This window comes from Prinia subflava, chromosome Z (assembly GCF_021018805.1).
Source record: "Prinia subflava isolate CZ2003 ecotype Zambia chromosome Z, Cam_Psub_1.2, whole genome shotgun sequence".
Classification (NCBI taxonomy): domain Eukaryota; kingdom Metazoa; phylum Chordata; class Aves; order Passeriformes; family Cisticolidae; genus Prinia; species Prinia subflava.
In genome coordinates this window covers 17,427,743-17,455,447 of record NC_086283.1, presented here as the reverse complement: position 1 = coordinate 17,455,447, position 27,705 = coordinate 17,427,743, and the positions used below count along the sequence as shown (strand labels likewise).

The following is a 27,705-nucleotide window of genomic DNA, read 5'->3' as shown; positions in this document are numbered from 1 at the left end:
TATCGGTGTGGGGCACCTGTCCTTGTGGAATGGAGATGCAATGCTTGGGATGCATTTTAATTTGGAGATGTTGTACTATCCAGCTTCTTCAGAATCCCGTATCTGTACAGATCCTTTCAAATATTTGGCAATATGTATCAAATCTTTCAATCTAGCAGTTATTGCAATCTAACATTAGCAGAAAATTGGAGAGTGCAGTCTGAATTGTGCTAACACTGGATATAAAAGCTAACGCTGATACAATTACAGTGAAGGACACAAATCTCAGTTGTTAAAATGATTCCAGTATTGCATCTGAATTGTACTGAAATCCCTTTCTTTAGGGTGCATGCTGTTCTGTCAGATAGAAATTAAGTATGTTTAATTCATCTGCATAGGTGGAAACTAAACACATGTACTTATCTGTGTGTGTCAGCACATGGGACAGAGGCATGTCTCGGTGTCCATGTGTCTGTACACACACCCAGAGCATCCTCGTACGAGTTGACTTGATTTTCAACTTTGTTGTAAGCCAATAGCAGAGTAAAAAAAGTAAAAGTGCCTAATTGAATTCACAATTCTGCTTTTAGGGGAGATGTTATGTGTGGTGTATTCTACAGACATAAACCTGCAGATTATCTACAAACCTTTTGCAGCTTTGTGCCCACACCTGCTGCTAAAGAAATCAGGTTTTTCGGCACGGCAGTGCCAGCAGCCAGGCTTGTCAGGCCTCCAGTGCAGCTGGCACCTGGCCTGTGCAGCCAGTCCTTCCCCACTGACATTAGGTGGTGCTCTCCACCACCACATACTGGTGCAGACTGGTGTGGGAGGTGACTGGACCAGCACAGAACGAGCTGCAGGGGACAGTGGGGCAGATGCCACTTTCAGACTTCATGCAGCATTTTGCAAATTGTGAAAATGGATTTATCATCTGATTGCTTGGTTGTGAATGATATTTGGCACTTTTATCATGGGCTGATCATTCTTCTTCTCCTATATAATGTTTTTTTTAAAGTAACACAGGAAAAGGTTTATGAGTTTGGGAATGTAACAATTGCAATACATGTTTGTTTTCTTTCTGATTTTTGCAGGCTGGCCCCTTTGATTTGCCTGTGTTAGTGTCATACAAACGTATAGAGAATGGTTATGTGAAGGCTGAAGATGCTGTTACTAATTTGGCAGAAAGATATCCTCTCAGGATACCTTAAAGTGCTCCATACAAACACTGCGTTTTGATTGTCATGCTGTAGGAAACCCATGGTTTTAACCTGGCAGTGACCTTTGATAGTACCAAGGACTGTAAGCAGCCATGCTGATAGAGCAGCCAGGGCACTGGCCCCACGGTACACATTAGTCTTTGGTCTTGTGGCTTCCAGGCCTCCCAGAAAAAACAATTCTGCCAAATCCTACGTCCAAATCCAATCCTATTGGAGGCTGAGAAAGCATCTTTAGGAATTCACCCAAAACAGCATCAAAGTGCAAGAGTGCAGTGCCAGCCCCATTTCACACAGGGGCTTCCTCTGCCCGCTGCAGATCTGTCTGAGAGCAGCAGAGCTGTTCAAAGCTCGTGCTCTGCTTGACCAAAGAAGTAGCACAGACTTCAAGCCAGTAACATTTCTCTCCAGCCCCCTGAAGGCACTGGGAAGAGGCTGCTCCTCGCACACAGAAGGTAGATGCAGCCCTGGAGCCCCTCTTGGCTGGCAGCTGCCCCTTCCCAGCCATGGATTCCCAGATGCACACTACAGGATAAGCTGAAAATTTGGGAGAAATCTTTGCTGCTCCCTCCTCCAGGTGTAGCTGGAAACAGTCTGTGATCTGTCCACCGCAGTGCTGTCCATGTGAAGACCTGCAGTGCTGGGAAGTGCAAGAGCATCCTGCCACTGACACTTAGCTGATGGGTTTCTTCCTGCTGGAGGGTGAAGAAAAGGTTGTTTTGTGGCTGTTCGCAATGGAAGGAAGCTTTCATGGGGGAGAGGGGAATCCCAAAGTTGAGCTGTGGCAGACTCTGAGCCCCAGTGCCCAGGATCCTGTGGCTGTGCTTACATTACTGTACTGTGCAGTTGCTCCAACACTTTAAAGGCCTGAGGGACACTGTAGTCCTTGGCTAATCCCAGGGACGTAGGCTGTGCCTGTGAACCTGCAGGTGTATAAAACTGCATCTTGAGTTATTTGCACTAAGAAAAAAGACAGTTTAAAATTGAATACATGAACCTGATTTCATTTTACATTTTATTTGTTTTCTAAATTGGCATGTTATTTTTAAACCTACCTGTACCATGATCATAAAACTTTCCTCTTTAGGTTCTGCACAGCAAAAGTGAGATGCCTGACTCTCAATATTTTTTTTCTCTGATACTTCGTATGTGGAAAGAGCTGGTTATTTTGTTGTGTGAAGCCATAAGCAGTGACAGAGCAACCTGTGTGCCACTGCTTGGTGTGACAGTCCCTCCCTTGTGCTGATGTCCCCAGAGGAACTACTGTGAGAAGCTTCAAGGCTCATTTCAGAAGCAGCAAGCTCTGCACTGCTGCTGGGTTTGGCTCCCGCTTGCTCAAGCTTTGTGTCATGCACATACAACAAAACAATTCAGGACTAGACAGACAGAACATTCCCCTCACCAAATTTTTTTGAACCGCAGACTATTACTTTTTGGAAGAATCAAGTCTTGCTCTCTGGCTGCCATCCCCTGAGGTTCGTCTTCGACTGGTCCGGATCAGCTGCGGGCGAATTCTCTCGCGCACCACGAGGACTTTGCATGGGCCTTACCTGAGTGGCAGAGGGCAGTGCACAGTCCCTGTGGCTGCTCTGCCATCACCCAGCACGGGAGACGACAGATGGACAGGACCACTGTATTATACACTCTGCACTGGCCTCAACACAACTGATGTCTGCACCGTGTCAGCGAGCGCGGCTCAGCTCCTTGCTGCATGCAAGTCAGGAGCTGCACTGCCAGCATGTGTCCCATGGGCAAAGCTTTCATTTTCTTCTTTATTTTTCCTGTTCTCCTAGCTCATTTCACACACCTAGAATTCGACTTGCAGACCTTGTCCCGTTCTCAACTTTTCTTGCTGAAATGTGGTGCCTACAGATCATGTATACCATGAATACAATGGAGATATGCTCTACATGCCAAATCTAACCATTCTCCTTAAATATACGGTTGCTGACTTGTGTTTACATAACCTTTAAAAAACGGGGGCTAAAATGCCTAATTCCTGTGATTCAAAACCATTCCAAGCCCGAATGGTCCCAAGCCTGACACCTTGCTTCTCAGTTTGTTTTCTGTCATGCTCTACTCCAGGGGTCAAAGTCTGTTCCCCTGGAATTCTATTGGTGATATCAGTGGGAACAGTGAAACTTGACGTGTGTGTGAACTGTTCAAATAGTGAAATAAATAGGATAATTTCTGCTGCCTGTCTCAAGACAGAGCCTTCTGAGAACCAAATTTTTCTCTTGGCATTTCCAAGTGTCCTGACTCTAGCTGAAACAAGCCATTGCAATAGCTGTATGTTCAAACCCAAGGTGTACGTTGCTTACAGGTGCGGTGGAATTCATGTGGAATGCTTTGAACAGCACCTCCTTTGGGAAAACGCAATTCTTCTTGGGCTTGGATCTTCAGATAGTGCTCTGGTGTAGTGCTGCATGCCAGGACAGCCAGGCTGCTCTGGTCCTGCAGAAGAGTCTATCCTCGTCACTCAGCAATGGCAGAAACGAAATTCCTACTGCTGTCAGTGACTTGTGAAATCAGGGGGAACAGGAGACCCCTTTAGAGGTTAGAGAGGGGAAGAAGAAGTGGTGGTGGGGACTGTAAGGTGTAAGGCAGCAGGACTGGAGTGGCAGTAGTGGCACAGCAGTGCTGTGGTGGGTGCTCTGTTCCCTGATGCCACCACACCCACGGTGATTGTCAGGTACAGTAAAAGGTCAGTACAGGCTTTTCAGTGGGGATCTTGAAGGAAAAAAGGTTGGGGATTTCTCATAATAGTTTGTTCAAGTTTTATCACTGACTAGTGACACTGAAAGATAAGGAAAGTAATTAAGATTCCCTCTAAAACTCTTATGTGGTAACTTGGTGTAGTCATAGTGACTTTTCAAAAACTAATCCTAATGGTTACAAGAATATTATAAATTACTTGGAATTGCATAAAAGCTTCAAATTGAATTTGTATAAACACACAGTTGAAAAACTTTCCTAATACTGCACCATTTATCCAATTTCCCAGCTATGAATTTTTCTTAAAAACCATGTAGTGTATAGAAAATGTAAATTATATACAGGCAATGAGCAGATACATTTTCAGCTTCTTGCAAAGAAAAAGGACTGCAACCTTACATTTTTTTCACTTAAATGCAATTTTATACATTTATGTTGCTTTATATCAAGGAAATTGAATGTGAATGTTACCTTTTATGAATGCAACTTGCTCTTTTTTCATTACAGAAACTTTTGTTTGAAGTAATCAATAAACTTTGGTATGTTGTTCTGATTAATATATATTTGTTGTCTGTCTCATCTTCTTGGACACTCCTAGGGGGGTAGTTGATTGTGTGGGCTTTTCCATGTCTGTGCTTGGGGAACAACCAGCATTTTCACTGGGGTGTAGGTGCCAGCAAGGCCATGCTTGGTTGTGTGATGTGGAGCAGCATTTGCCTAAGGAAATACTGCTTGCTTCTCATACATCTTTTATTTTTCCTGCAGTATATTAGCAATAGCTGCTGTCAACTGCTGCACATAGCTGGCCTGTGTGCTCTCAACTCATTTCTCTCAAAACGAATGTTTAATTAAGAAAGTGAATCCTGCGAATTAAGTAAATAAATTGATTTAGCTTTCTAGAATAGATGAACCCAGGGCTTCAGCTGACATTTAGGAACTGGCTGAGAAAAATGCAGGACCATGTGCCTGATTTCTATTCACAAAGTGTTTTCCTTAGTCCTCTGTTTTGGTTCTTGGTTCTGTGTCGTGGCTGCCTGTAATAAAGAAGTATTTTTTAGTTCAAAGCCTCAAAGTACACAAATGAGGTTTGCAAAGTGCCTGGTGCTGGTGAGGTTCAGGCCCAGTATTTGCATTGATGAAATTCCAACAGCACAAGGAAAGTGCTGAAGCACGACTCGCAGTGTTTGTATAATGCACAAGAAAAATATATAGACTTAACTTTCTTTTTAAGGATATGGGTCTATTTCAAACTGAAATGTTTGTAATGAGAAACTGACAGTTTGAAAAATTCTGTTTTGGCTGCTTCGATCCCTGCAGCTCCCATCAGGCACCGCAGGACAGATGGCTGAGCTATTTAAAACAAACTAACCTTTCCGAAGCAGCTCTACTATTGGAAACCAGATACACGCATTGAGAATCTTAATAGAGCCAGTGAGTGATAGTGAAAAGGGTCTGAAGAGCTGGAGAGGATTTTCCTCTGAGCTGGCTACCCAGGGTGACAGGACAAAAGCTGTAAATGTAAGTGATGGGAGATGACCACAGGTTACCAAGTATTTCAGAAAGCACCAAAATCAGCATTTAAAACACCTGTGTAGCCCTTCCTGTTAAAAAGGAGAAGCAAGGTCATGTTGTAAGGTGATTTTTAACAAGGACAGCAATTTTTTTAAGGTCAGGCTGTTGACGTTTGAGGGCTCTTGGCACGTGGAGGGGTCATGGTGTCCCTGTCCCTTGCTGTCCCCTGCAGCTGTTATAGGACAAGCATCCACAGCATTCTTGCTGCTGGGACTGGGCTTTGCTTCTTAGGTTTCCACACGTCTGGGGATAACCTGCTAAGCTGGAAAATACACAGTGGCCTGGAGGAAGGGGGTGTGTGTGCACCTGTGAGACTTCCTGTCCAAAACCAGGAGCTGTAACAACAAATAAGGCAGGTCTGACTGGCAGGAGCAAAGTGAGAGTGGGCAAACAGTGGAGCCCCCTTTTTTTTTTCCCCACATTCAAGTAGGAGACTTGAAGAAAGACAAGGAGACTTGATGAAAACCTCCTCCTGATTAAATCTGTGCAGGTGTGGCTGGCTTCAGTAGGGCCAGGATTTCTGCCAGGCTATGGAGGGTCTGCTCCACCTGGACCAGCTTGGAGAGATGCACACTGGGCAATACCCCTGGAATGAGGGTGATGCTGCTGTCTGCACAATAAATCCTCCTAAAATCCCTACTTGTGAAAAACAACCCAAGGTTAATTACTCTTCTGCACAAGTAGTTTGCTGTCACTGTGTTTACTCCAGAGGTGAGCAATTCCCTTGGACATCACTTTGACTCTAACCTGTGTTTAGCCAGCTCTGTTTTTCCAGTTCTCAGCACTTGACTGAACAGGTGTTTTTGAAAGGTGATTTTTCAAATCCAAATAATGGCTCTGGTCTACCCAACCTGCTAGCCTTAATCTGGGAAGGGGGAAAAAAAGTTGAGTTTTTTCCAAATTCAAGAGGTCTTGAGTTTTGTTTGAGTGGGTTTTTTCAGCCTCTGATCTGGAATTAATGAAATTAGTTGGAATTCTTCCTACTCCTTTTCCCTAAGATTAGACTTAAGGATGAGGCATTGCACCCACATGAAATAAATCTCTGCAAAAAGGTGCTGCAGGTGCTGTTAAGATTTTCCACAGGTTTAAAGGGCTCTTGCCCCTTACAAGCTGTTTGTATGTGCCACCCTCAGAGTGCTGATCTTTGCTATGGGGCCTGGACAGGAAATCCATGAAAAACAGCCATGTTTCTGGCTGTCGTTGTTTCTTTTTTAATCTCACTCCTTGCTCCTTCTCTCTCAGCTTATCCTCTCCTGGGCAGGTAGAGAGTAACACTCAGCTCTGGAGGAGCCAAGGAGCTCCTCCTTGGACGTGCCAAGGAGCTGCTGGCAATGTAAAATGTGGGAAGCTGGGGGATGCAGAATGCCCTGCTGGGATAGCTGGGCATGTGTAGTGAAACGCCTCAAAGAAGAGTCTGGAGCAGCCAGGGTCCAAACCATGAATCTTAGTGGCCATAGAGAAAAGCCATGAGCAATTACCCTCCAGTCTGAGTGAACACAGCTTTTCCATGCTGTGAGCTGGCTGAGGCTGGCTTGTGTCAGCTGAACTGTCTGGAGGAGATGCAGCTTTGGGATGTGCAGGATTCCAGCCAGCATCCAGGACTGTGGCCCAGCCCAGCCCACCTGGGACTTGAGTAGGGTGTGTTGGCTGCAGAGACCTGATCCAGATCTGGTCTTGATGACTTTGCCTTCTGTTCAGAGAGCAAGGAATGGATTGATTGCAAAACCTTGGGGGTGACAGCTGCATCTTTTGCTGGGTAGCTTCATTTTTCCATAATCCTGTGTCAGAAGTGGCTGTGTGACACGCAGTGGGGACAAGTCGAGCAGAGCATCCCCTGCCTGCACAGTGGCAGAGCAAAACAGAATTTCAGCACTTGGATGGATCCCATTTCTCCATGAGCTGTGGCAGTTTAGGATGAGCAGCATTCCTGTGATAAGAATACAGCAGGAGTGTGGCAAGGCTCTTTCTTGACTTGTAGCCTTGCAGATTTTTTCATGAGTAACTGCACATGAATTCTCCCTGTCACACAAGAAGTGCTTTATGAGCAGACAGAAAATCATCTATGCAAACTGTTTGGCAGTGAGAACCTGCTGTGTCACGAGCAAGGAGCACTGACTGAATGTTGTTTTTCCTAGAAAAATTCTGTATCAATGTGAAAAGGGCCTACCAAAAGATGCTGTGTTTTATATAACCACTGTTAGACCATGGGTCTTTAATTAATAGCCTTGACTGCTGAAGTGTTGGGAAAAGGCTACTATTATAGTAAAGAGCATAATTAAAAGGTTGTTTTGGAAAAACAGGAACATCTACTTCTACATGCTGCCTTCCTGGGCAGCTCAGGCTCCTGTTGAGAATGAGCTGGCATTGTTTGAACCTCAGCATCAGGAAAATGGAGAATGATGGGTCAGCCCAGTGCCAAACTCTGGCCAGGACTGGCTCTAGTACGGTTTAATGTAGTTCTCATAAATCATTCAAGGAATTTGCTAGAATGCTGCTTGCAGAGGATGGAAATGCTTTTTTGCCTTTTTCTTTTTTTTTTTTTTTTCCTTTTTCTTTTTCTCCCCCCCAAGCAGAAGTACTATAGGCATTAAATCCAGCTGCAGGGTGGTTTTCTGGAGTGCACTGCGTATGGTGGTAAATTAAAGAGAAAAAAAAGAATGAAAGCAGAGGGAAAGAGAAGAAAGGGGGAAAGGGGGAGGAAGAAAAAACGGGGACAGGAAGGAGGAAAAAAGCAAAAGAAGGAATAGAAAGAAATAATATAAAAGCGATTAAAAAGAGGGGACAAAAGACGAAAAATAGGGGGAAGGAAAAAAGGGGGAAGGGCGAAAAGAAAAAGGGAATAAAGAGGGAAAAATGGAGGAGAAGGGGGAATAAACTAATGAAGTAAGAAAAAAGGTGAAAAGAAAAAGGAAAAAAGGGTGAAAGAAAAAAGAAATAAAGAGGGGAAAAAAGAATCACGGAGGAAGGAAGACGGGGGTGGGGAAGGCGGGAAAAAAGGAAACAAACAAACAAACTAGGGAGGAAAAAGCGGGGGAAGGGGCTAAAAAAAAAGGGAAAGAAATGCCCGCGGCGGCGGGGCCCGGGGGCGGCGGGGGCCGGGCGGTACCGGGGCGGTGCCCGGGCGGGGCCGGGCCGGGCCGGGGCGGGCGGAGGGCGGGCTGAGGAGGCGGCCCCGCCCGGCGGGCCCGGGGCGCGGAGCGGGCGCTGCCGGCGGGGAGCGCTGCCCGCGGCATGGCCCTGGCCTCGGCCCCGGCCCCGGCCCCGGCCCCGGCCCCGGCCCCGGCCCCGGCCCCGGCCCCGGGCGGGCCCCCGCCGGGGGGCACCTCGGCGGGGGACATGGAGCGCTACTACCGCCTGCTCCGCGCCGCCGCGCTGCTGGAGGCCGCCGCCGGTGAGTGCGGGCGGCCGGGCCGGCGGGGCTCGCAGGTGTCCGGGCGGCGGGCGGGGGGACGGCGGCATTCCCCGGACACCCGTGGGGGCAGCGGCACCGCTCCCGGCCCCACGGCTGTGCCCGCAGGTGCCCCATCCCTCCCTGCACCATCCCTCGCCGGTGCCGAGCGCGGAAGCCTCGGGAGGGCTGGTCGCTCGCGGGTGGCGAGCTGAGGTTTCGAGCTGCCGTTCTGTCATTTACTCGGTGGACGGCACGATGGGTGCGGAACGGCCCCGGGTTTCCAGGAGAAGCCGCGTCCCCTGCGGTGCTGACATTTCCCCGGCATGTCGCCGGAGTGCGTGGCCCCAAGTGCGAGGTGAAGCCAGGAGGATGTTCGCCAGTGCGAGCCCCCTGCGCGGATTCCCGGGGCCAGAGCTAAAGAACTCTTCCCCGAGAAGTTGTATCTCAGCCTGCTGGCCCTGACTGCCCGTTCCCGGGGTCGGAAGCAGGGAGGCAGGAGGTGTGTGTAAGGTGTGAGTCTCTGTTAGACACCTCGTCATCCCTCCCGTGTCCCTTGGTCCTCAAACACCTCGGAATGCCGGGTTCTGCCAGGAACGTGGCATTGTACTGAAGTGGCTGTGGTTCTATGGCTGCACGCTCTGAATGTGAGAAGCAAATGCAATCTGATCCCTTGTCTCAGGCCATAGCTGTCTCGGCAATGTTTCCTTTGGTGGACAGTGATCTGCTCAGAAGTTGAGTGGAGCCCTCAGCTTTTCATTATTGTCCTGTTTTCCTGTGGGGCGTTACAGGTATTTTTGCAGTGAGGTCTTTCCTAAACCAAAAGGGGAAGTGGCTCCTTAGGTTACTCCAGCCTCACTGGAGGATGAACACCTTGTCAGGGCTTGAAAGCAGGCAAAGGTATCACTCTTCATCTGTTTGCAGCTGGCGGAGTGTTTGGAGCTGTGCTAGGCACAAAAAAGACACACTGACCCATAAAAAGCTTCCTATCTAATGCCAGCTCTCTTGACATCTTTGAAAGGCACAACTGGGGGTGCAGGAAGAATTTGTCAGGGGGTAGGTCACAAGTGAGGACCCCACCAACGTGTCACCTGCTTCCCAGGAGCCGCTTGTGTCCGTGCCCTTCTGAGGGGGTGCCAACAGCAGCTTCTGCTCTGGCTGTGTTGCCCACCTGACCCTGCTCGTTTCCCTGCACCCTAAAATGGAGCAGATAAAAGTAGGCAGGGGTGGTCATGGTCAATTAGCAAAGGATGCTGCTTGAACGGATGTGATTAAATGCTCCTTGTGCTGCTGTCGGCATGGAACACCCACGCTGCTGGAGCAGGAGCTGGTGACACGGGGATAGGGACACAGATGGTGCACGTTTGCTATGCATGTAGTGGCAACCAGGTGGAAGCAGGCAGTGGGTTTCTTCTGAGCATGAGCCCTCTGAACTAACAAGCTTTTGGCAGATGACCATTGTGTAATGGTCATACAGAGCTGAAATATCCCCACAAAGGCACACTTGTGTGGTTATAGCTGCAGGATCCGGACCCATGATTTGGCATCTACACAGGTTCTTAAAATAAAATATTGAGAAAGAGACAAAGTTGAGTAAGGTTCTCCAAATCATGAGATTAAAAATAAATCAGAAGGTTGTTTTTTTTTCCCTTATTGCTGATTTCTGAGTATTCAGCCTGAGCTGGGACCAGGTTTTAACCATTTCTCTACATGCAGCAGTACTGGAAACTTGTTGGTTGTTTCTAGTAGAAGGTGACCTGCCTGTATCTGCCTCAGACTGAGGTAAAAGCAATAAAAGTCCCAAGCCTTTTATGGCCATTCTCATCTCTAAAATGGCTTGGGCTCCCTCAGAGCCATAGCAGCCTCCAAAAGCTCTGTGCTTGCATTAGCCCAGGCCCTCTGGGTGGGCCACAGAGCAGTAGTAGTCTGGGAGCAGTCAGTAGTATGTGGGATGTGCTTCCTCTCCCTACATCACATTTGCTACAACCAGTTTAATGGCTTATCATTCATGTACCAGGACAAAAGTGAAGTGACAGCAGGGCTGTGTGGGAGGGAACAACTGAAGTGTAAAACATGGTGAGAGAAAGAAAGAGTTTTCCAAAGCGCTGTCTTTGCCACTGAACTAGAAGATGCTTGGAGACACAGAGCCTCCCCCTTGTGCATGGAGATGGGGGGTTTAGACCTGGGACATTGCCCCTGGTTGTGCTGTTGTGGGAGCCTTTTCTTGGTGTTGGTTTTGGCAGGTAGGACTTGCAGGGAAATCCTGGAGCCACAAACCCACAGTGGGTGCCCTCTTTGGACAGCCACGTGTCGCTGTGACAGTGGTTGGTTGGGGACATGTGCTAAGCACGGTGCAGGTCTCTCCACAGCCTCACCCAGCTTATCTGCTGCCTTCCACAATTCAGGGAAATTCAAGGTCGTTGGAAAATGGGTGGGCAGAGGGACTGAAGTGTGAGGAGTGCTGGTGGAAGTGACTGGGTGGGGCTGTCTTGTTTTCTGAATCCCTTTTTCCTCCCAGGCAATGGTGGACTTGGTTTTAGAGTGGAGGCGAGTCAGGATGTCCTCGGGCAGAGCTGTTCCCTGGGACCCAGCACACAGCACAGTTATCCTGCTGCTGCAGGGATGTTTGTCCAGGAGCTGGGTGGTGACAGAGCCAGCAAGCACCAGCAACATCCTCCCCATCTCACTTTCCATTGCTCCTGCTGCAGTAACACGGTTAGCTGGATCTGGAAATGTGCTTTTGCTCAGTGGGGGAATTCCAGAAGCAAGCATTTCCACTTTCAGTTCAGGAAAAATTGTGTTTATTTTCCCTTGCTTTAGAGTAGAGTTTCCATGTGATGGCATGGGGGGAACCTGGCTGCATAGTTTAGTTTCCTGGCTATATCAATTGTGAAAGAAGTTGTTCCAGAGGCCTCAGTGAACTTCGTTCCAGGTTCCCCAGGCAGGTAATAGGGCCCTAGGATTTACTGCTGAAATATCTCCCAGGAGTTACTTTGTAGAACAAGGCTGGAATTCCTCTTTGAAAAGTCAGTGTTTGCGTGGTACTGAATGATGATAGGAAAGTTACAGATGTCTGTATATTTTTACTGGGTTTTGGAAATCTTTTGTGCTGGATGGGCCCTAGTTTAGGAGCTGATGGTTTAGGCTGGGAAGATGTTTACTGGTGGCAGATGCTAAATGTGCCTTCTCCTGCACAGCTGGCAAATGTGCCCTCGTGCTGATGTGCAAACACCTGTACTGCTCTCTTTGGTAAGGGAAGAGTGACTTCCCTTAGGAAGAAGGAGAAAACTAGAAGTACATTGAAGCTCCTATATGTTAGAAATGCAAGAAACTAGATTTTCGCATCTCCCACATTGTGGTTGAATCCAAAAGAGTGGGTGTTGAGAATCTTTTATTACATTTCTTGCAAGAGATGCAAATTCATGTATGGTGGAGCTGGCTTTTATCTTTCCCAATTTTTGCTTAGTTTGGTGTGATATGAGAACAGAGTTTTTCTGAATAGATATAAAAACATCACAGCATAACAGGAGGTAACAAGTAAGCCTTGCTGCTACTTGATTTGTTTTTGTTTCACCTTTTCTTAGCAAAGCTTCTACAGTTTCCCAACTGCTAAATATAAAATGGAAGAGATTCCCCCCAACCCCAGCCCCAAAACTCCATGGTCTCCAGCACGTGGGATCTTTTGATCTCCCCTGAATAGCCTCCTCCTCCTCCTTCTCCTCCTCCTTGCTGGCAGCATGGCTCAGCCATGGCTCCTGCAGACCCTCCTGCTCACTCTAGCTCCCAGAACTGTGTCGAAGGATGACATTTTCATGACTGTGGGATCCTTATCTGACTGCACCTTGTCCTGCTGGCAGCTGACAGCAGTGGCCAGTGGTCAGCAGGAATGAGGCTGTGCTGGTTTTGTGTGTCAGCGAGTGGCTACAGCTGTGCCACACTGGTGCCCTGGGTGTTCCTGCTCCATCACAGCCACTGTTCCCCCACTGCAGCTGCTGCAGGGATGCCTGGCAGTGGGATGCTCCTGCCCTGGGGCCTGCAACTTGGATGTGGAGCCAGACCCAGGTGGCTCTGTGCACGCCTGGATGTGATGGTCCCACCCCTCTGAGCATACAGATCAGCTCCAGCTGGAAGGTGGGGATTCTGCTGGCCCCGGGAGGACATTCCTCCGTGGGTCAGTCATGCTGCCTGGATGACAGTCCTCAAACCTGAATTGCACCAAGTTAACATTTTCTGTTTCTTATCTTCTTCTCCTTTCCCAGCACTTTTTTTTGCCTTTTTCCTCTTATCCTCAGTGTGTCTAAATCTAAGTCTTTTGAAAGGTCATTCTAGTTTTTCAGAAGCTTTCCTTTTTTTTGCTCTGTGGTTTCTTAGCTGAGCACACCCCCAGGTTTGGGTGATGGGGATGTGTGTCTGCACTGAAGCATTGACTGCACATAAGCCCCAGAAGGCCTTGGAGGAGAAGCAGAGCCCCTGGGTCAGAAGAGAGGACAGATGGTGCTGCTTCCTACGCTGTGTTGGAGCAGGTGCTTGGGGAGAAGTAAAAGAAGGAGCTTGAAAATAGAGTGAGCCTTTCCTTAAAAATCTTCCCCAGTCTGAGAAAAGATAATTTGAACCTGGTGAGGTGACCAAGACATCACTCCTAGCCATGGACTAATCCAGGTGGGACTTTCATGCCATGTGCAGGACATGCAGGCCTTGCAGGAGCCACATTCCTTGGGATCAATACATCGTATCTTCCAGAAAAATAGCCATTTATAATGGCTAATTGCTGAGCTTTCCCTCAAGACGAAAGCCTGGTTTTGATTGGCTGTAGATAGGCAGCAGGTGCCTGCAGGCTGAGCCAGGGCTCCCATGAACCCCTGGCCACAGATAGGTGCGAGCTGTCCCTGTGGGCTGTGGGGACAAAGGGACTTGCAGCCATGGCAGGTATTGAAGCTTTCTGCCATAAATATTTTAATGTGTATTTTGTGTCACTCACTTAGCATGGGGAATATCTGCACCACCTGGAATTACAAGGAATTCCATGGTTTACCCAGTAGTCCAGGTTAGTCTAACACCATCCAGCAGCTGCTCAGCAGGGTTTTTAGCACTTGCCCTTTGGTGCCAGCTCTCACACAACCTAGCAGACATGGACACCTGCAGCAGCCTGATGGCTGGAGGCTGCAGAGGTCTGCTGCTCTTGGCATCAAACATGCTCATGGCCCTTTGCTAACACCAAATCCTGCTGGCACTGGTGCCTGTTCTGTTCCCAGATGAGGACCTGAAGCCACTGGACACTCAGTTTGCTCTCAGCTACAAAGAGTTTACTCTCACATCCAGGAAGCAGCCTCAGGACCTTGGTTGGCTGTTCTCTGCCCAGACCAGGTCCTGTAAGTCACCTTTTGGTGAATAGGGCAGGCCTTGTTGAGGAGCACAGTGTGGTGTTCTGTGCCACATGTTCTGCAGCGCACGTGCCACAGGTGCCTGGTGTCAGCCTATTGCCACCTGTGCAGCTGCCAGCCCCTCCTGGCTGCAGATCCTACAAAAGCTCTGTAAACATCTGCTCTGCCTGTGCCCAGCACTGTGCCCTGTTCCTGGGCAGGGCAGACACACAGCAGGTGGGTCTGCTCACGTGGGTATCAGGATCCTGCTCCAGGTGTAAGCGTGTTGAGGAAGCACACAGGTGAGACAGATCCGCCGAAAGGTACTGACTGAAGCAGTGTGGGGGCAGTAAGGGCAGCTGCCTGGGTTGGCTTCATCCTCCTGCCCTGTTCTCTGCAGCCAGGAACAGGCACTTTGTCACTTGGCACAGGCTTTGTGTAGGCAGTGGGCAGGCGTGCTGTTCACAGTAGGGCAGTTTGCAGACAGTGTAAAATAGCTTTTTTTTTCCCCTATTAACTCCATCTGTCCTTGTTTGTGGCCATGGTGTGTGGAGAGGGAGTGATGGGCTGTAGAGTCACTCCTTTGGGATGTGTGGAGTGGGTATGGCAATCCAGGCTGTGCTGGGGACAGGTTACAGGTGCTGCATTGGTCCTTGTCCTCAGACACAGGGCTGTATTTCTGTTCTTTGCTCCAATGAATATTTAATTTTGCACAGTGGAACAGCTTCAGCAGGAGAAGCTGGAAGGGCCACTCTCCTCACCATGCTGGGTCCATGGTTGGGGCACTCTAAAGGAGTTCAGTTCCCATTGCTGCACAAAGCAAAGATGGGGTTGAGTTAACCCTTGCATGCCCCCAGCTTGTGCTCAGTGGGCTGTTTGTGGAGGCTTGCACTGACACTGGCCTCAGATCGAGGTGCCTGTGGCAGCTGGAGGAAGTGCAGGTCACTAAAAGTCCCTGAGCAGCAGAGCTCCCTGCAGACACTGCTGTTGTGTGTAGGGCTGTGGTACAGGTGGTGTCAGCCTCAAGGGACCTGCTGGGGCACATGGGCCTTCCTGTGGTGGGACAGCCCAAGACAGATGCTGGCTGGTTACCCTAGCTGGCCCAGGAAGTTGCCAGGAGACATGGAAATAGGTTACAACTGTGCTGATTTGAAGGTTCCCTCAGTACCAAATAAACACTGCTTTGCTGGGTGTCCAAAGGGACAAGCAGCTGCGAACAGGCAGATCATGGTGATCTGCTCAGTGTGATCCTTTACATTTTCATTTGATTTACTTCAGTTTTGTTTCCTAGACTACAGCAGCATCCCCCACATGAAAAGCTGCTGTTCTTCATTCACAACAGAGCCATCTGCAAATGGATTTCATAGCAGCAGACAGTGTTTGGTCAGCGTGGTGAGTGTGAGGCAGCTTGGCAGATGTGTTACACAGCTGCTGTCTGCACATGCTGCGGGCCTGTGAGGTTTGGGAGAAGAAAGAAAAGATCTGCTAAGAGCAAAGCACTTCAGAGTTTAATTGAGTGTTACAAGAGGGATTTGGACTGGGACAGGAGCTGTCGCCTCTGTGGGTGTCACTGCAGACCTTCTCCATGTCTGTATCTCCTCGGAAGGCGTCATCACTGGCAATGAGCATCATTCTCACAACCTCAGTCTGTGCAGTGATCTCGAGGTACATCCCTCTGGAGGGGCCCTGTGAACGTCCTGGACTGTGCACGCCAGGAGATGGGGACAGGACACATTCAGCAGGGCTCCTTGCTGAGCCACACTGGCTTTCCTCCATGGGGTAGAGAGCTCTGAATTCCCCCTTTGTCTTTTCCCTGCTTGGCAGCCTCCATAACTCTGTATCATGGCAACAATCTCCCCCCTGCAGAGGAGTCTCTGAATGTCATAACTGCAGCAATATTTTATGAATGCCCATTTTAGAACCTATATAAAAATGACACTACACTGTTATGACAATTTACAATCCAGATGCTGCTGGATTTTAGTAAGACCCTAAAATTTGAGGTCATCCAGCTGTGTGGGGACAGCAGTTTGTAAAGTGCTCTGAGATGCTGTAGCATGGGGAGTTCAGGCTTGGTTTTGTAACAGCTGATGATCACAAAGCCTCTTTTTGGCTCTGAAAGAAATGAGTGGACTTTCCTGAAACCCTGACTTCCTGCACCCTGTGCCAAGTGAGATGCAGGCTGGCTGTGCTGTTCATAGCCAGCACTGGGCAGTACCCTGGGGTCTTTTCTGTACTGTCCCAAGAGTGTCCTTTAGATAAAAAAAAAAAACAAAAAAACACCCAGTTTGTAACAGAGCATCAGCTGAAACCTTGTTTGAGAGGCTGATGTCTTTGGTGCCTCACTGCCTTTCACTGCTCTTTCTGCAGAGATTAATATTTGAGGACAAAGGTCATGCTTCTGTTCAGGATTTATTGCAGCATCCAATTGATGTGCCTCAGGCACAGCAACACATTTGTGGATTTGATGCCAGCACTTGATTTTCCCTAATATTTGCCCAGGAGGCTGAGTTCAGGCCAACACTGAGAGAGTGCCAGGGATGAGTTGGCCAAGGAGCAGCTCTAATCACACAACAATCAGGCTGTTGTTGTGCCCTGACCTTGCCAAAGGGCAGCATCCTGCTCCTCTGTTGCTCTGTTGGATTATCCTGCACCCCAGAGGATGGGTACATACTCCCCCTACCTCCCTGCACATTGTTAGATGGTTATCAGTAAGAAAATGTCTTGTGAAAATTTTAATTAAGTGGGGTTTTATTTTACCATGGAAAGGTTAACTTCCTTTGTCCAGCCTGTTTCCTGATCAGCCTCAATTAACTGGCATGTCCCTCTCATATCAGTGCAGAACCCAACCAAAAACCACATTTACTGTCAGCCTGGTGCTGTGTTTGAGCACTTGAGTCACGAGAGCAGTTACAGCACGTGGCCATACTGTGCCTGGCTTGGCTGGTGCTGCATTTTGGGGAATGACAGGGCTAGGCAGGGTGAGCTTTGAGACAGGCTTCACTCTGCCTGTGGACACAGAGCAGCCCCACACTGATTTGTGACAAATACATGTGCACATGGGCTTTTGTCTCGTAATTTCAATGACACACGTGTGTGATATCATCTAGTTTATGTGTTGGGGCTCATTAAGTTATTAAATGTGAATTTTATCAGTATTGAAACCATTGACTTGGTTAAAAAAAATCAACAAATAGAGAAGAAACCTCTTGCTGCTGATTGTCCTCAAGCTGGGTGAAACAGTTCAATGAGGGAGAAATATTTGACATATCTTTGCAAGACAAACTTCTTTCTCACCAAGACCAATTCTAGGGCCTGTTAAAATTAAGAATGTTTCCATAGATGGCAGTGGGACTGAGGCTCGATCCTCAACAAACAAAACTCACATTTTTATCTACAAGAGGGAAAACCATCAGCTTGTGCATAGAAGGGCAGAGAGCAGCCCATGGCTGGGGGGGCTGTGGGAGGCACAGTGCCCCCAACACACACACATCTGGGCTGCTGTGCTGCAGCACCCTACAGCTAGTGCAGGCCTGAAAAACCTTTGGATAAAGTAGAAGTGACCAGAAAGCTTTTGAAAAAAGGGAAATAGAATAAATATTGATTATGCTGGAATGTGCTGAAGTATGCAGCCTGATTTAAAACAGCCAGAAGATTATTCCCTAGGACCAACTCTGTGAAATAATCAGTGTTTAAAATTTCATTATCAGAAAGACCAAGGACTTTAATCTGTATAGATGTGCTTCAAAACATTCATTTGCAGGAACAAGGATGTTTAATTTTTAGCTGTCATTCCATTTGTAGATAATCCAGAAAAATGTCTACCAGCTTTAAGCTCCTCATGTGTTTAGTCAGTCTGGTCTTTGTTTCCTTCTCCCAGGGAAAGGTAAAGTTCAGTGTGTTGTTCCGATGCGCTTCATTGCCAGCAAAATGGTCATGGTGCTAAATATGGTATTGAAACAGCCTCTCCCATTATTTAATTAGGAAGAAATCTAACAACTGAACATAAGAACAACCACCTCTCCAATGTCTGTGGCCCCATGCCAGGTGAAAACCTGATTTCAGAAGCTTATTTGTTCAAAATTAAAGACTGTAACAGTCTGAAAGCCCAGCCTTGTTCCCAGAGCAGCAGCCCTGGACGTTGCAGTTCCCAACAGAAACCTCAGACCATTGCATTGCCAAGGCTGGGAAGCACTGGGAGACTTTTTAAAACAGGGAGTACAATTACTAATTCCGAAATATAAAAGTTTACATTGGAAATAGCCCATTGAGGGGTGGGCATTCAAGCTAAGGGGCTGTGCTCCCTTGGTACATTTAGTGGAATACATTTGTTGCTGACTTGTGGCTTTCACCCTGTTAGAGTCATTAGAAACATTAGAAATAACATTCCTAAGATCCATATATCCTTTATTACATAATTTCATGTATAGTTTAAGGAAGCTGCACTTGGTTCAGGTTCTGCCTTTGGATTAACACATTGATAAATGTGTTTGCTTTGGATTTGTGCCTTATTTTGATTGCTGCATTTCCCTTTCTCCAGAAACTGCAATACCCATCTGTGCAAAGGACATCAGTGATGATCTGATGAAAGAGTTTGCTTTTCTGTCTGGTGAGTACCAGAACATCTCTCTCTCTCCCTGTGGAATTAAATACTCCAGACAAACTTCTTTTCTATTTGTCAGAGTGATACTCCACATGGGCTATTGCCCATCAGGTAGTATCCAGTGCCACTAGAAATGTTGTTAATAAAACATGGAGGCAGTTGGACAGAGCAGATTAGGTTTCTGTCTCGTGCCACACTGTAAAGTATTCTTACCTCCCAGCACTCAATGCATTAACGAGCACTTTGCTGTGAAATATGTTTCTGTGGGTTCCAGACCAGCGTGTTTGTTTGCCCTTGTATTTCTGATTTCTTTTGCTCTCCTGTGTAAAGTACATACAGAAAATAAAGGAAATATCTGGTACTTAATACATTTGTATTTCTAGCACCTGCACTTGTGTGTTGTGCGTGGACTCAGAGGCAGATTTGGCTTTGTTTTGCTGTTCTGGTGATGTGAAAAACCCCTCTGCCAATGGCAGTGTGTGTTCTGACCTGACTGGTGCACCTGGGCTTTGCTGCTGGCTCTCCTCAGAAGCATAGCCAGGGAAGCATCTTTGGCTTTTTTTCCAGGTGGAAGAGGAAAGGACAAAGCTTGGATTATCACACTTCCCGATAATGCTGGCTTCAACGAGGTGCCTGAGGAGAGTGTTTCTAAAGTCTTAACGTACCTGACATCAGTCCCAAGGTATGAGGCTCCCTGTTAGCTCTTGTCTGTGGTGGGCAGAGGTGTGGGTCCTGCCTGGGTTAGGCAGGCATCTTCAGGATACAGCCATGTGGGGGGGTGAGGGGCTTCTTCAGCTCTCAGAGGGATGCAAGCCCTTACAGTGTCCAGGTGAGGTATTTTATGTGCCAGGAACCGCAGAGTAAGAAGTGGACATCATCCCTGTGACCTGTCAGCTGGAGTGTATCACACATGTAGTTAAGTTTCTAATTAACAAGCTTTCCTCAAGCTTTGGCATGTGTCACTGCTTAAATATGCCACACCACTGCAAAATAATATTTTGACATGTACAAATGGAGAGTCATTACTGTGGAAAAAGAAAAATTAAACCAGAGGAAGAGGCTAATTACAGGAACAAAGCGTTTGGGGTCCCTGTGACAGCTGATGGCTCAGCAGAGAGCAGCAGCTCCCATTACCTGCCTGTGTGTCAGGGCAAAGCTGCTGACAGTCTGCCTGTGCCTCATAGAGGGCTGTATACTTAGATTAATGACCCTCCTAGTTCTTGCTGCTGAGCCTGGTGAGTCAGTTACCTGGAATGCTTAATTTTCTTGAATAATGCCTGGTTTGGCAAATTTCTTCCTGCAGGGAGAGCAGACTGACAGCAGCTAGATGGGAACTTTCCATTGGCAGCTGCTTTGGAAGAAGTGTGGAGCGTTTGGGTGCCTCTGTTCAAAAAAAAAAAAAAAGGAGCCTCTGGTTCTTCTGCCCTCTTTTTGATGGACTTTGAAGTTTCAAGGGCTCCTAGCCCACAGAACACTGGCCCAGCAGGAACCCCCGCCAAGTGTTGGCCAGAGGGGTTTCTCCTCCATCCTGTGCAGGCAGCCCTAGTGTGTGCATCTGCACTTCCCAGCTCTGTCTGGTTTCTCTGAGGCTTCTTACTCCATCTGACTGTAAACACTCTGGCATTAGCATGATGAGTAGCCTTGCTGTCCCTGTAATAGGTCCAACTCAATCAAGAAACTAATGAGAGCTGCAAGCTTGTTGGTGATTCAAACACGTTCAGCATGTTTTTAGTAAAACCACTTTAATCATCCTGCTCTGCTCCTCCTACCACCATAACAGCCTGCCCCAGTGTCTGATCACCTCAAAAACATGTGCTCCCTAACACTTTGGTGCTAAAAGGCTCCAGGCAAAGCATCACCTAGGTGAGGGTGGCAGGTCTGTGTCAGCTCTGGTGCCCCTGTGTACACATCCCTCAGCAGCATTACACTGTGGGATTAGAGCTCAGACTGCGTCCCAGAAAGTCTCCAAAAGACATAAATATTTACCTGCCAGAGGTATTTTATTTCCTCACATATCAGGGTTAGGTGTGGGTGCACCAACACCTCCTTACCTGTGGAAGTGCTGGGGCAGATCAAAGCCACACACCTTGTGCCTTTCCCATGCCAGGGAACTGGAGTGTCCTACCTTTACCAGTGTGAGAAAACCTCAGGAGTGTCAGGTTTGTAGTGTGTGGGGAAATTGAATGGTTTGTGGTGATTTGGGAAGCTGAATTTCATGAGGCATTTTTCTCCTGGAAATAATTGTTAGATGAAGGAGATGGATGCTGAAAGCTACTCCTGAGTCCTCAAGGTGAGTGCATTAATAGCAAAGCCAGGAGGAAGGCGAATCCTGTGGGCAAGTTAATTTTTGGTATTCCTGGGAACTGTGCTGCAGGCAGAAGGCAGCTGCAGAGAGTACTTGTGTGCATGAGCTGTGAGGGAGAGTAAATGGTAGGTGCCCACTTCCTATTCTGTGCACATCCAACTCAAAATGCTGCTCTGCCTGCCTTCAGGCTGTGGTGAGCAGCACCTGCAGGGGTGTGCTTGACACTGAGGCACAGGAAAGTGTGACAGATCCTGGTGTTTGCAGAAAGAAACCCGAGGAGTGATAAAGCAGCACTTTATCCAGGCTCAGATTGAGGACTGTGACAGTGGTCTTTTCAGCAAATACAGATCTTTCCTCGAGGCTGAAAGAATTTATGTCTCCTAAGCTAAGCCAGAATTCCAGTAGAAGCTTAAAGAAAAAAATATAAATCAATCAAAGTCAGTTATGGTATCTGTAATTGTAATTACTTTAATCTGTAAATCTGTAAGATTGTTATTACAAAAAACCTGACTTAATTACTATAAAAGTAAAATTTGAAAACCAAAAAAAAATCCCTCTGTGTGTAGTAGTGGTGTGGTATTACCTTCAATACTAGTAATACTGTGCAGTTCTGGGTGCCAGATTTAAAAAGGATGTGAAGGTCCTTGAATGTGTGCAGAGGGAGCAAACCTGGTGAGAAGTCTTGAAGGAGGGTGCTGTGAGGAGCAGCTGAGACCTCTGGGCTTGTCTGGAGTGGAGAGAAGGAGGCTGAGGGGGGATCCCATTGCTCTCTGCAGCATCCTGAGGATGGCATGTGCAGGGGAAAGTGCTGGACTCTTCTCCCTGGGATCCAGGGATAGGATGTGTGGGAATGGTTCAAAGCTGTGCCAGGGCAGGTTTAGGACAGACACTAGGAAGCATTTATTTGCTGAGGGGGTGTCAAACACTGGAACAGTTTCCCTAGAGAAGTCATTGATTCTCCAAGCTGTCAGTGTTTAGGGGGCATTTGGACAATGCCCTTAACAGAATGTCTTAATTTGGAAAGACAGGTATCTGTCAGGGAAAAACTGGAGTTTCCCTTGGAATGGAGAATGTAAAAATCCCTCCCTCCAGATTATTATAATTTTGCCATTAGGTACTTTCAGGCAAAAAATACGGGAATAGGAATAACAGTTGTTTACTAGGAATATTAAAAAAATATAAATGCAGTAATACAAAAAAAGCAAGCAAGCAAGCAAACAAAAGTCCTAGAGAAACCTGACAGAGTCAGGAATATGACCTGACACCCTGTCGGCCAGGGTGTTGGAAGCAGTCCAAATGAGTCCTCCTGGAGTGACAGATGTGGTTCTGTAGGAGTAGAGATGATCCTGTAGTGGCGGTGAGATGAGTCTGGTCTTCCTCTGAGAATCCAGTGGAAAACAGCCTGCTTGCTGTTCTTACAGCTCAGTTTTTATCTTGGTAGGAATGGTTGGCTCCTCCCCACTGGGTGGAGCATCTCACAATGGGATGATGCAATGTGTCATGGCACTGGTGAGCCTTAATGGCCCATTAACAGAAGATATCCCCTGGAGGATGGACAGTGGTGGAAGAGATAAGAAACACTGCCCCACCTGGTTTTAACAGCTGGCCTGTTGTCAGAAGGCATCTACCCCCCTTCCCCCTGGAGTTACAAGAGATAAAGGAAAAAAAACCATCTCCCCAGCTGGTTTCAACAGATGAAGTAGAATACACATTTTTTGGTTACATAACCCAAGACATAGCATCTTCCAGCTTTTAGTCAGCCTGAAATGGCCAGACACTTGGACAGATTATCACTGTGAGTCCCTTCCTACTGAAATACCATATCCTATTCTCTTCTGTTCTGTTCTATTCTTTGACTCTCTAGTTTTTTAGTATTTAGACAAGCTTTGCCTGTTTCATTTAGGTTGGGAGGTGAGTACAGAGGTTTAGAGCTGTGGCTGATAACACAGAGTAGTGGCACAGTGGAGGGTGCTGGTGGCTATAAATACCTCTGAATTTCAATATTGGGGAGGTCGTGACAGTGTGCTGGGATCCCACCAGCGACAAGGAGTCTCTCAGCCCTGTGCTAAATCTCACAACTGCAGACTCCAGTATCCAATTTCAAGTCCTGCAAAACATCCCAGGTCTTTATTTTTAGTCTGGTGCATCCTGCAACACATACAAAGTTAAGGATAAGGAAAAAAAAAGTGACAAGAAACACCCAGAGAGAAATAATCCTTGCCCTGGTTATCTGTCTCCATCTTTCTGCTACTGGATGCAAACAAACAGCCCTCAGAGGCTTGGTAGAAAGCATTGATTTATTTTTATTGTCAGCCTAAAAGGTACATCACGGGCCTGGAAATCTGATAAACCTGCAAGGCCTGGGTTGCATATACTCACAGACTTTCTCTGCTGGCCCTAGAATAAATGACAAATTTCCCACAGTAGGTGTCAAGGCTGTCAGACTGCTGGGATCTTTTCCTCTTTGTTTCTGTAAGGGAACTGATAAAAGTAAATTAGCATGCTCAGAGGCTGCTCTCTGAGCATAACCTTGTTCTGAGTTAATGGCTTACTTCAGCTTTTTTCAACTGGCACTGCACTACAGTCTGGCTGCCTTTTCTAAAATACTCGGATTCTGGGGGTTTTCTCCAGGTTTTATTATTATTACCGCAGTTCTGTGTAAATATAGTTTATTTTTTGAATTGCAGACGCTTGGGAAATACCATGGGGAGCTGGGGAATTGTTTCTTATAGCTCAGAGACATACCTTTTGAAATTTTAGAGTGTATTGGAAAAAAAAAAAAAAGATTTTATTTTTGCCTCAACCCAAAAGATCCTTTGGCCTGCTCCCACCCATCTTGGTCACTTAGCTCATGGTGGGGGTGAACAGAGCTAACAGAAACCTGCAGAATTGTCTCATGTTGCCTAAAGTATTCTAAGCAAATAAAGGTTTTGGCTGAACAGTCACATTCACCATGCTCACAACCTCAGACTTTATTACATGTAGAGGTTCTTTATTACTTGCAGAAGTTCTGCGTATGACCCATATGTAAAATTTTTTATTCATTTTCTCTGCTCTTTTTTCTGTACTTCAAGGCCATTGAATAAATTCAAATGAAACATTTGCACTCTGGGTGTGATGTTACAAGTCCATAAGATCTGTCTTAGGATAGCTTGGGAGTTGGGTGCCTCTACATATCTTCAGTCAGTTATTGTTATGAGTCAAAGGGAATTTTATTTTTCATCCTTCTGCGCACAACTGCTAATTCCTCTTCAATATATTTGTCAGAGCTGTAGCTGCCACGGACCAGAGCAGCGAGATGTGCACTGAATGAAAGTTCCTGCACTGGCTTCAAGTGTCTTGTTTTTAGTTTTTTTTTTTTCTGTAGTGAGTTGCCAAGTATTGTCTGCTGTGTGATAGTTCTGAGTAATCCACCATGTGTTTGTCTTGCCAAACACAGGAATTAGTGGAAATGATGCTGACAAGAAGCTGCTTGCACAGGGCTGTGCCCAGTGCAGACACCTGACCCCCCTCTGGGGAGGCAGCACGTGTCCTGGGAGCCTCTCCCCAGCACTGAGGCGCCTGGACAGGGTGGTGTGGCACATGGCTATCCTGTTTCAGCATCCACAAAATAAATATTGCAAATATTACCTAAGTATCCTGTAAATACACTCACGTTGGAGGACTTGGTTACAAGCTGGCCTGGCTGTAGCTGTGTGCAAACATGAGTGCAGTATGTAACCCAGCTGCCTGGATTGTGTGCTGCCACAGCTGGAGCCTGGCTGGGCTGTTCCCTGCCAGCCTGGGGAGGAATATTTGAATTACAGAAAGGGCAACCCCCGGTGCAGCTGGCTGGCTTGGTCAGACTGGGCATTTCAAAGCAACTCAAAGGATTTGGGTGTTAAAAGGGTTGTCAGGAGCCTGTTCTTGCCAAGTCAAGTGGAGTGTGCTGTAAAACGCCTTCAAGCAAGTGCTGCCTCCCCAGCAGGACGTGCTGGGGGAGCCACCACAGCCTGTTGGAACACCAACTCCCCTTCCCCTGTGCCAGGCTGGCACTGCCCTGCCCTGCCTTGGTGTCACCTCTGCTGTCTCCTGCCAAAACAAGCCAGGAGTCATTGCTTGGCTGCTATAATGTAAGTTCAGTAGGAAGAGCTGGGCAGCGAGGGCAGTGGGAGGGCATCAACTGGAGGAGGCTGCTGTGCAGGGGCAAAGCTCCTCTGGCTCTGCAGGCTCCTTCTCGAGACTAGTTTGGGTTTCAAGAGCAATCTGGTCTCCAGCAATATGCTGTCACCACCTCGCTCACAATTCACAGATGATGCTTATCCCTGGGCTACCACAGTCACAGAATCACAGAAAGATTGGGCTGGAAGGGAGCTGTGCAGATCACAGGGAATGGCTTGGATTGGAAGGGATCTTAGTGATCATCTAGTCCAACCCCACCAGCCAGAGCAGCTCCACCTGGAGCAGGTTGTGCTGGAATATTTGGAAATATTAAAAGCCCCAGGTGGGTTTTTAAAATATTCAGAGAAGGAAATTTCACAATCTCTCTTTGCAGCCTGTTCTAGTGCGCTGTCATCCTTAGGAGAAAGACATTTTTCCTCATATTCAGATAGAATCTCCTGTGTTTCACTTTGTGCCTGTTGCCCCTTGTCCTGTTGCTAAGCTTCACTGGAAAGAGTTTGGGTGTTCAGGAAAATTTTTTCAAAGGGAATTTCAGGAACTGTAGAAATACTAAAATGTGGTTTGCATTCTGAGTTCTTGGATTTGGGTTTTTTTTTTGGGAACAGAGTCACTTTTCTTGGAACATTGTCTGGTTATTGGTATTTTCTTATCTTGCAGTCAACATGAGTCTGACACTAAATTTATCCTAATTCTGGATAGAAGACTGGACACATGGACATCAGTCAAAACAACCCTCCAAAAAATAGCAGTAAGTCCTCTTTAGCGTTAGATGCTTTTAGTGTACTAAGTCACCATGCCTTTATGTATCTCCTTCAGAAAACACTGGGAACCAGGAGCAATTATGCTCTAGGCAGTAGTTTGCTTTATGGCCCTGTAATTAATTTGAGTGCGTAAATGAGCTGTTTGTGTATTAATTTGTTTGTTTGATCCATTTGCTGGGTTTTATACTCTTTTGCAGTGGTTCAAATGTTGTTTTGTGCCATATCCTATGCTTTTGATGGGTGGAAAATTTGGCTTCATATGTGTTCCTTCTTGACACTGGTTATTAGCTTATTTTACCTAATTGTTGGTCACTGAAAGTTTTAGGTTCTTTAAACAGGCTTCACAAGCATTGGTATGTGGGCATGGGTGGAAAAATCTATTTTTAAAGTGTATGGATGCATTCATGTGTTTTAAATGATCTGGTACACATGTTCATGTGCTACACAGCATTAGCTGTGTCAGAATGTCTCTGTCTGAACACAGCTCACAAGTGGGGTTTTGCAGTTCTGCATTGCATTGTGTCTTGGAATCAGAGCTTGGATTCACAGCAGAGCATGCAGTTGTAGAAAAGCATGTTGATGGGAGGTAGGAGCTAACAGATAAGTCCTTTCCCAACCACACCATGCCATGTGGTTAGGTGAGTGGAAATATTCTGGATTTGTTATTATTGCGTTTGTTTCTGCTCATAATCATTGAATGGTTAAAGACATCAGTCCATCTGAGAAAGGATGAAGTAAAGGGTATGTACTGAGATGGAAAATGCTTACCTGCTTCTGATAAAGTTAGATCTTGCGGTATTCTAATTTGTTAATACTGGTACAGCTGAACTTGGTGTTAAAAATAATCTGGCTTTTCTGGCATTTTACTGGTCAGCACCCCATAGGAGGCAGGGAGGGTTCCATTTTTGTAGTGTGAATGAGATACCACTAAGAGTATTTTTGGTTCTGATTTTTCTGAATGTTAGAAATTGAACTTGCAAGTGTGGTTACCATACCACTAGAAAAGAAGGAGCATTTAGAAAGTAGTTCTTTAAAGTGATCATCAAAATTCAGTTCTGCCAGTGTTTGAACAGCTGCTAATACCAAGAGCATCCTTTAAGGATGATACACTTGCTTTGCATAGTCTGGAAGCTGCAAATGGGAAAAAATCCTGTCCTAATTTGTAGCTTCTACAAAAGTGTCATTCATTTTATGTTTAATGGAAAAAATTAATTATTTGAGCATACACCCTCTTTGTATGCCATGTGTCCATGTGGAGAGGTGACTTTGCCTGCAGTATCAGGGCTGTCCATGCAAAGAATGGGAGGTGCTCTGTGCAGAAGAGGGATGAGAAGCAGGAAACCAGTGTCCACTAAATCTTGTTCCCTTAAACACAGAGTCTGGTCCTAAATGGCTTGTCTCTATGTCCAGAAGGTGTAAAGTCAAAAATTTAAATCATGATTTTTTTTTCCAATCACACATCATAAACCCTGGTGCAATTAAAAAAAAATAAATTCTGATCTTTGTACAATTTTGGAGTAAAGGGTTGCCATGAAGCTGAATTTAAAATACAGAGCGTGTCCTATTTTTTCCAGCATATGGATATGCATTTGCAGCTCTGCGGTTGTGCATCTGATCTTGAAAATTTTTCTATCACACTGTACAGAT

At 46.7% G+C, this 27,705-nt stretch overlaps 2 protein-coding genes across 6 annotated transcripts in view; both read left to right on the top strand.

Moving 5' to 3' along the window:
- ATP11C (ATPase phospholipid transporting 11C) overlaps positions 1 to 4,469 on the top strand; it is a 55,144-nt gene extending 50,675 nt beyond the window's left edge. Inside the window, exon 29 of one of the 2 annotated variants that reach the window (XM_063421623.1) lies at positions 1,071 to 4,469. In XM_063421623.1, coding sequence (XP_063277693.1) covers positions 1,071 to 1,187 — 117 coding nt within the window. In that variant the 3' untranslated portion in view covers positions 1,188 to 4,469. The remainder of the gene's footprint in view (positions 1 to 1,070) is intronic. The other variant, XM_063421624.1, reaches the window with a different exon arrangement.
- Positions 4,470 to 8,712: 4,243 nt separating this feature from the next.
- The window catches only part of MCF2 (MCF.2 cell line derived transforming sequence), a 55,253-nt gene continuing 36,260 nt past the window's right edge, over positions 8,713 to 27,705 (top strand). For 2 of the 4 annotated variants that reach the window (XM_063422185.1, XM_063422184.1), the window contains exons 1-4: positions 8,713 to 8,871; positions 18,769 to 18,837; positions 19,399 to 19,513; positions 25,955 to 26,045. In XM_063422185.1, the coding sequence (XP_063278255.1) occupies positions 8,817 to 8,871; positions 18,769 to 18,837; positions 19,399 to 19,513; positions 25,955 to 26,045 (330 nt within the window). In that variant the 5' untranslated portion in view covers positions 8,713 to 8,816. The remainder of the gene's footprint in view (positions 8,872 to 18,768; positions 18,838 to 19,398; positions 19,514 to 25,954; positions 26,046 to 27,705) is intronic. The other 2 variants (XM_063422187.1, XM_063422186.1) reach the window with 1 other exon arrangement.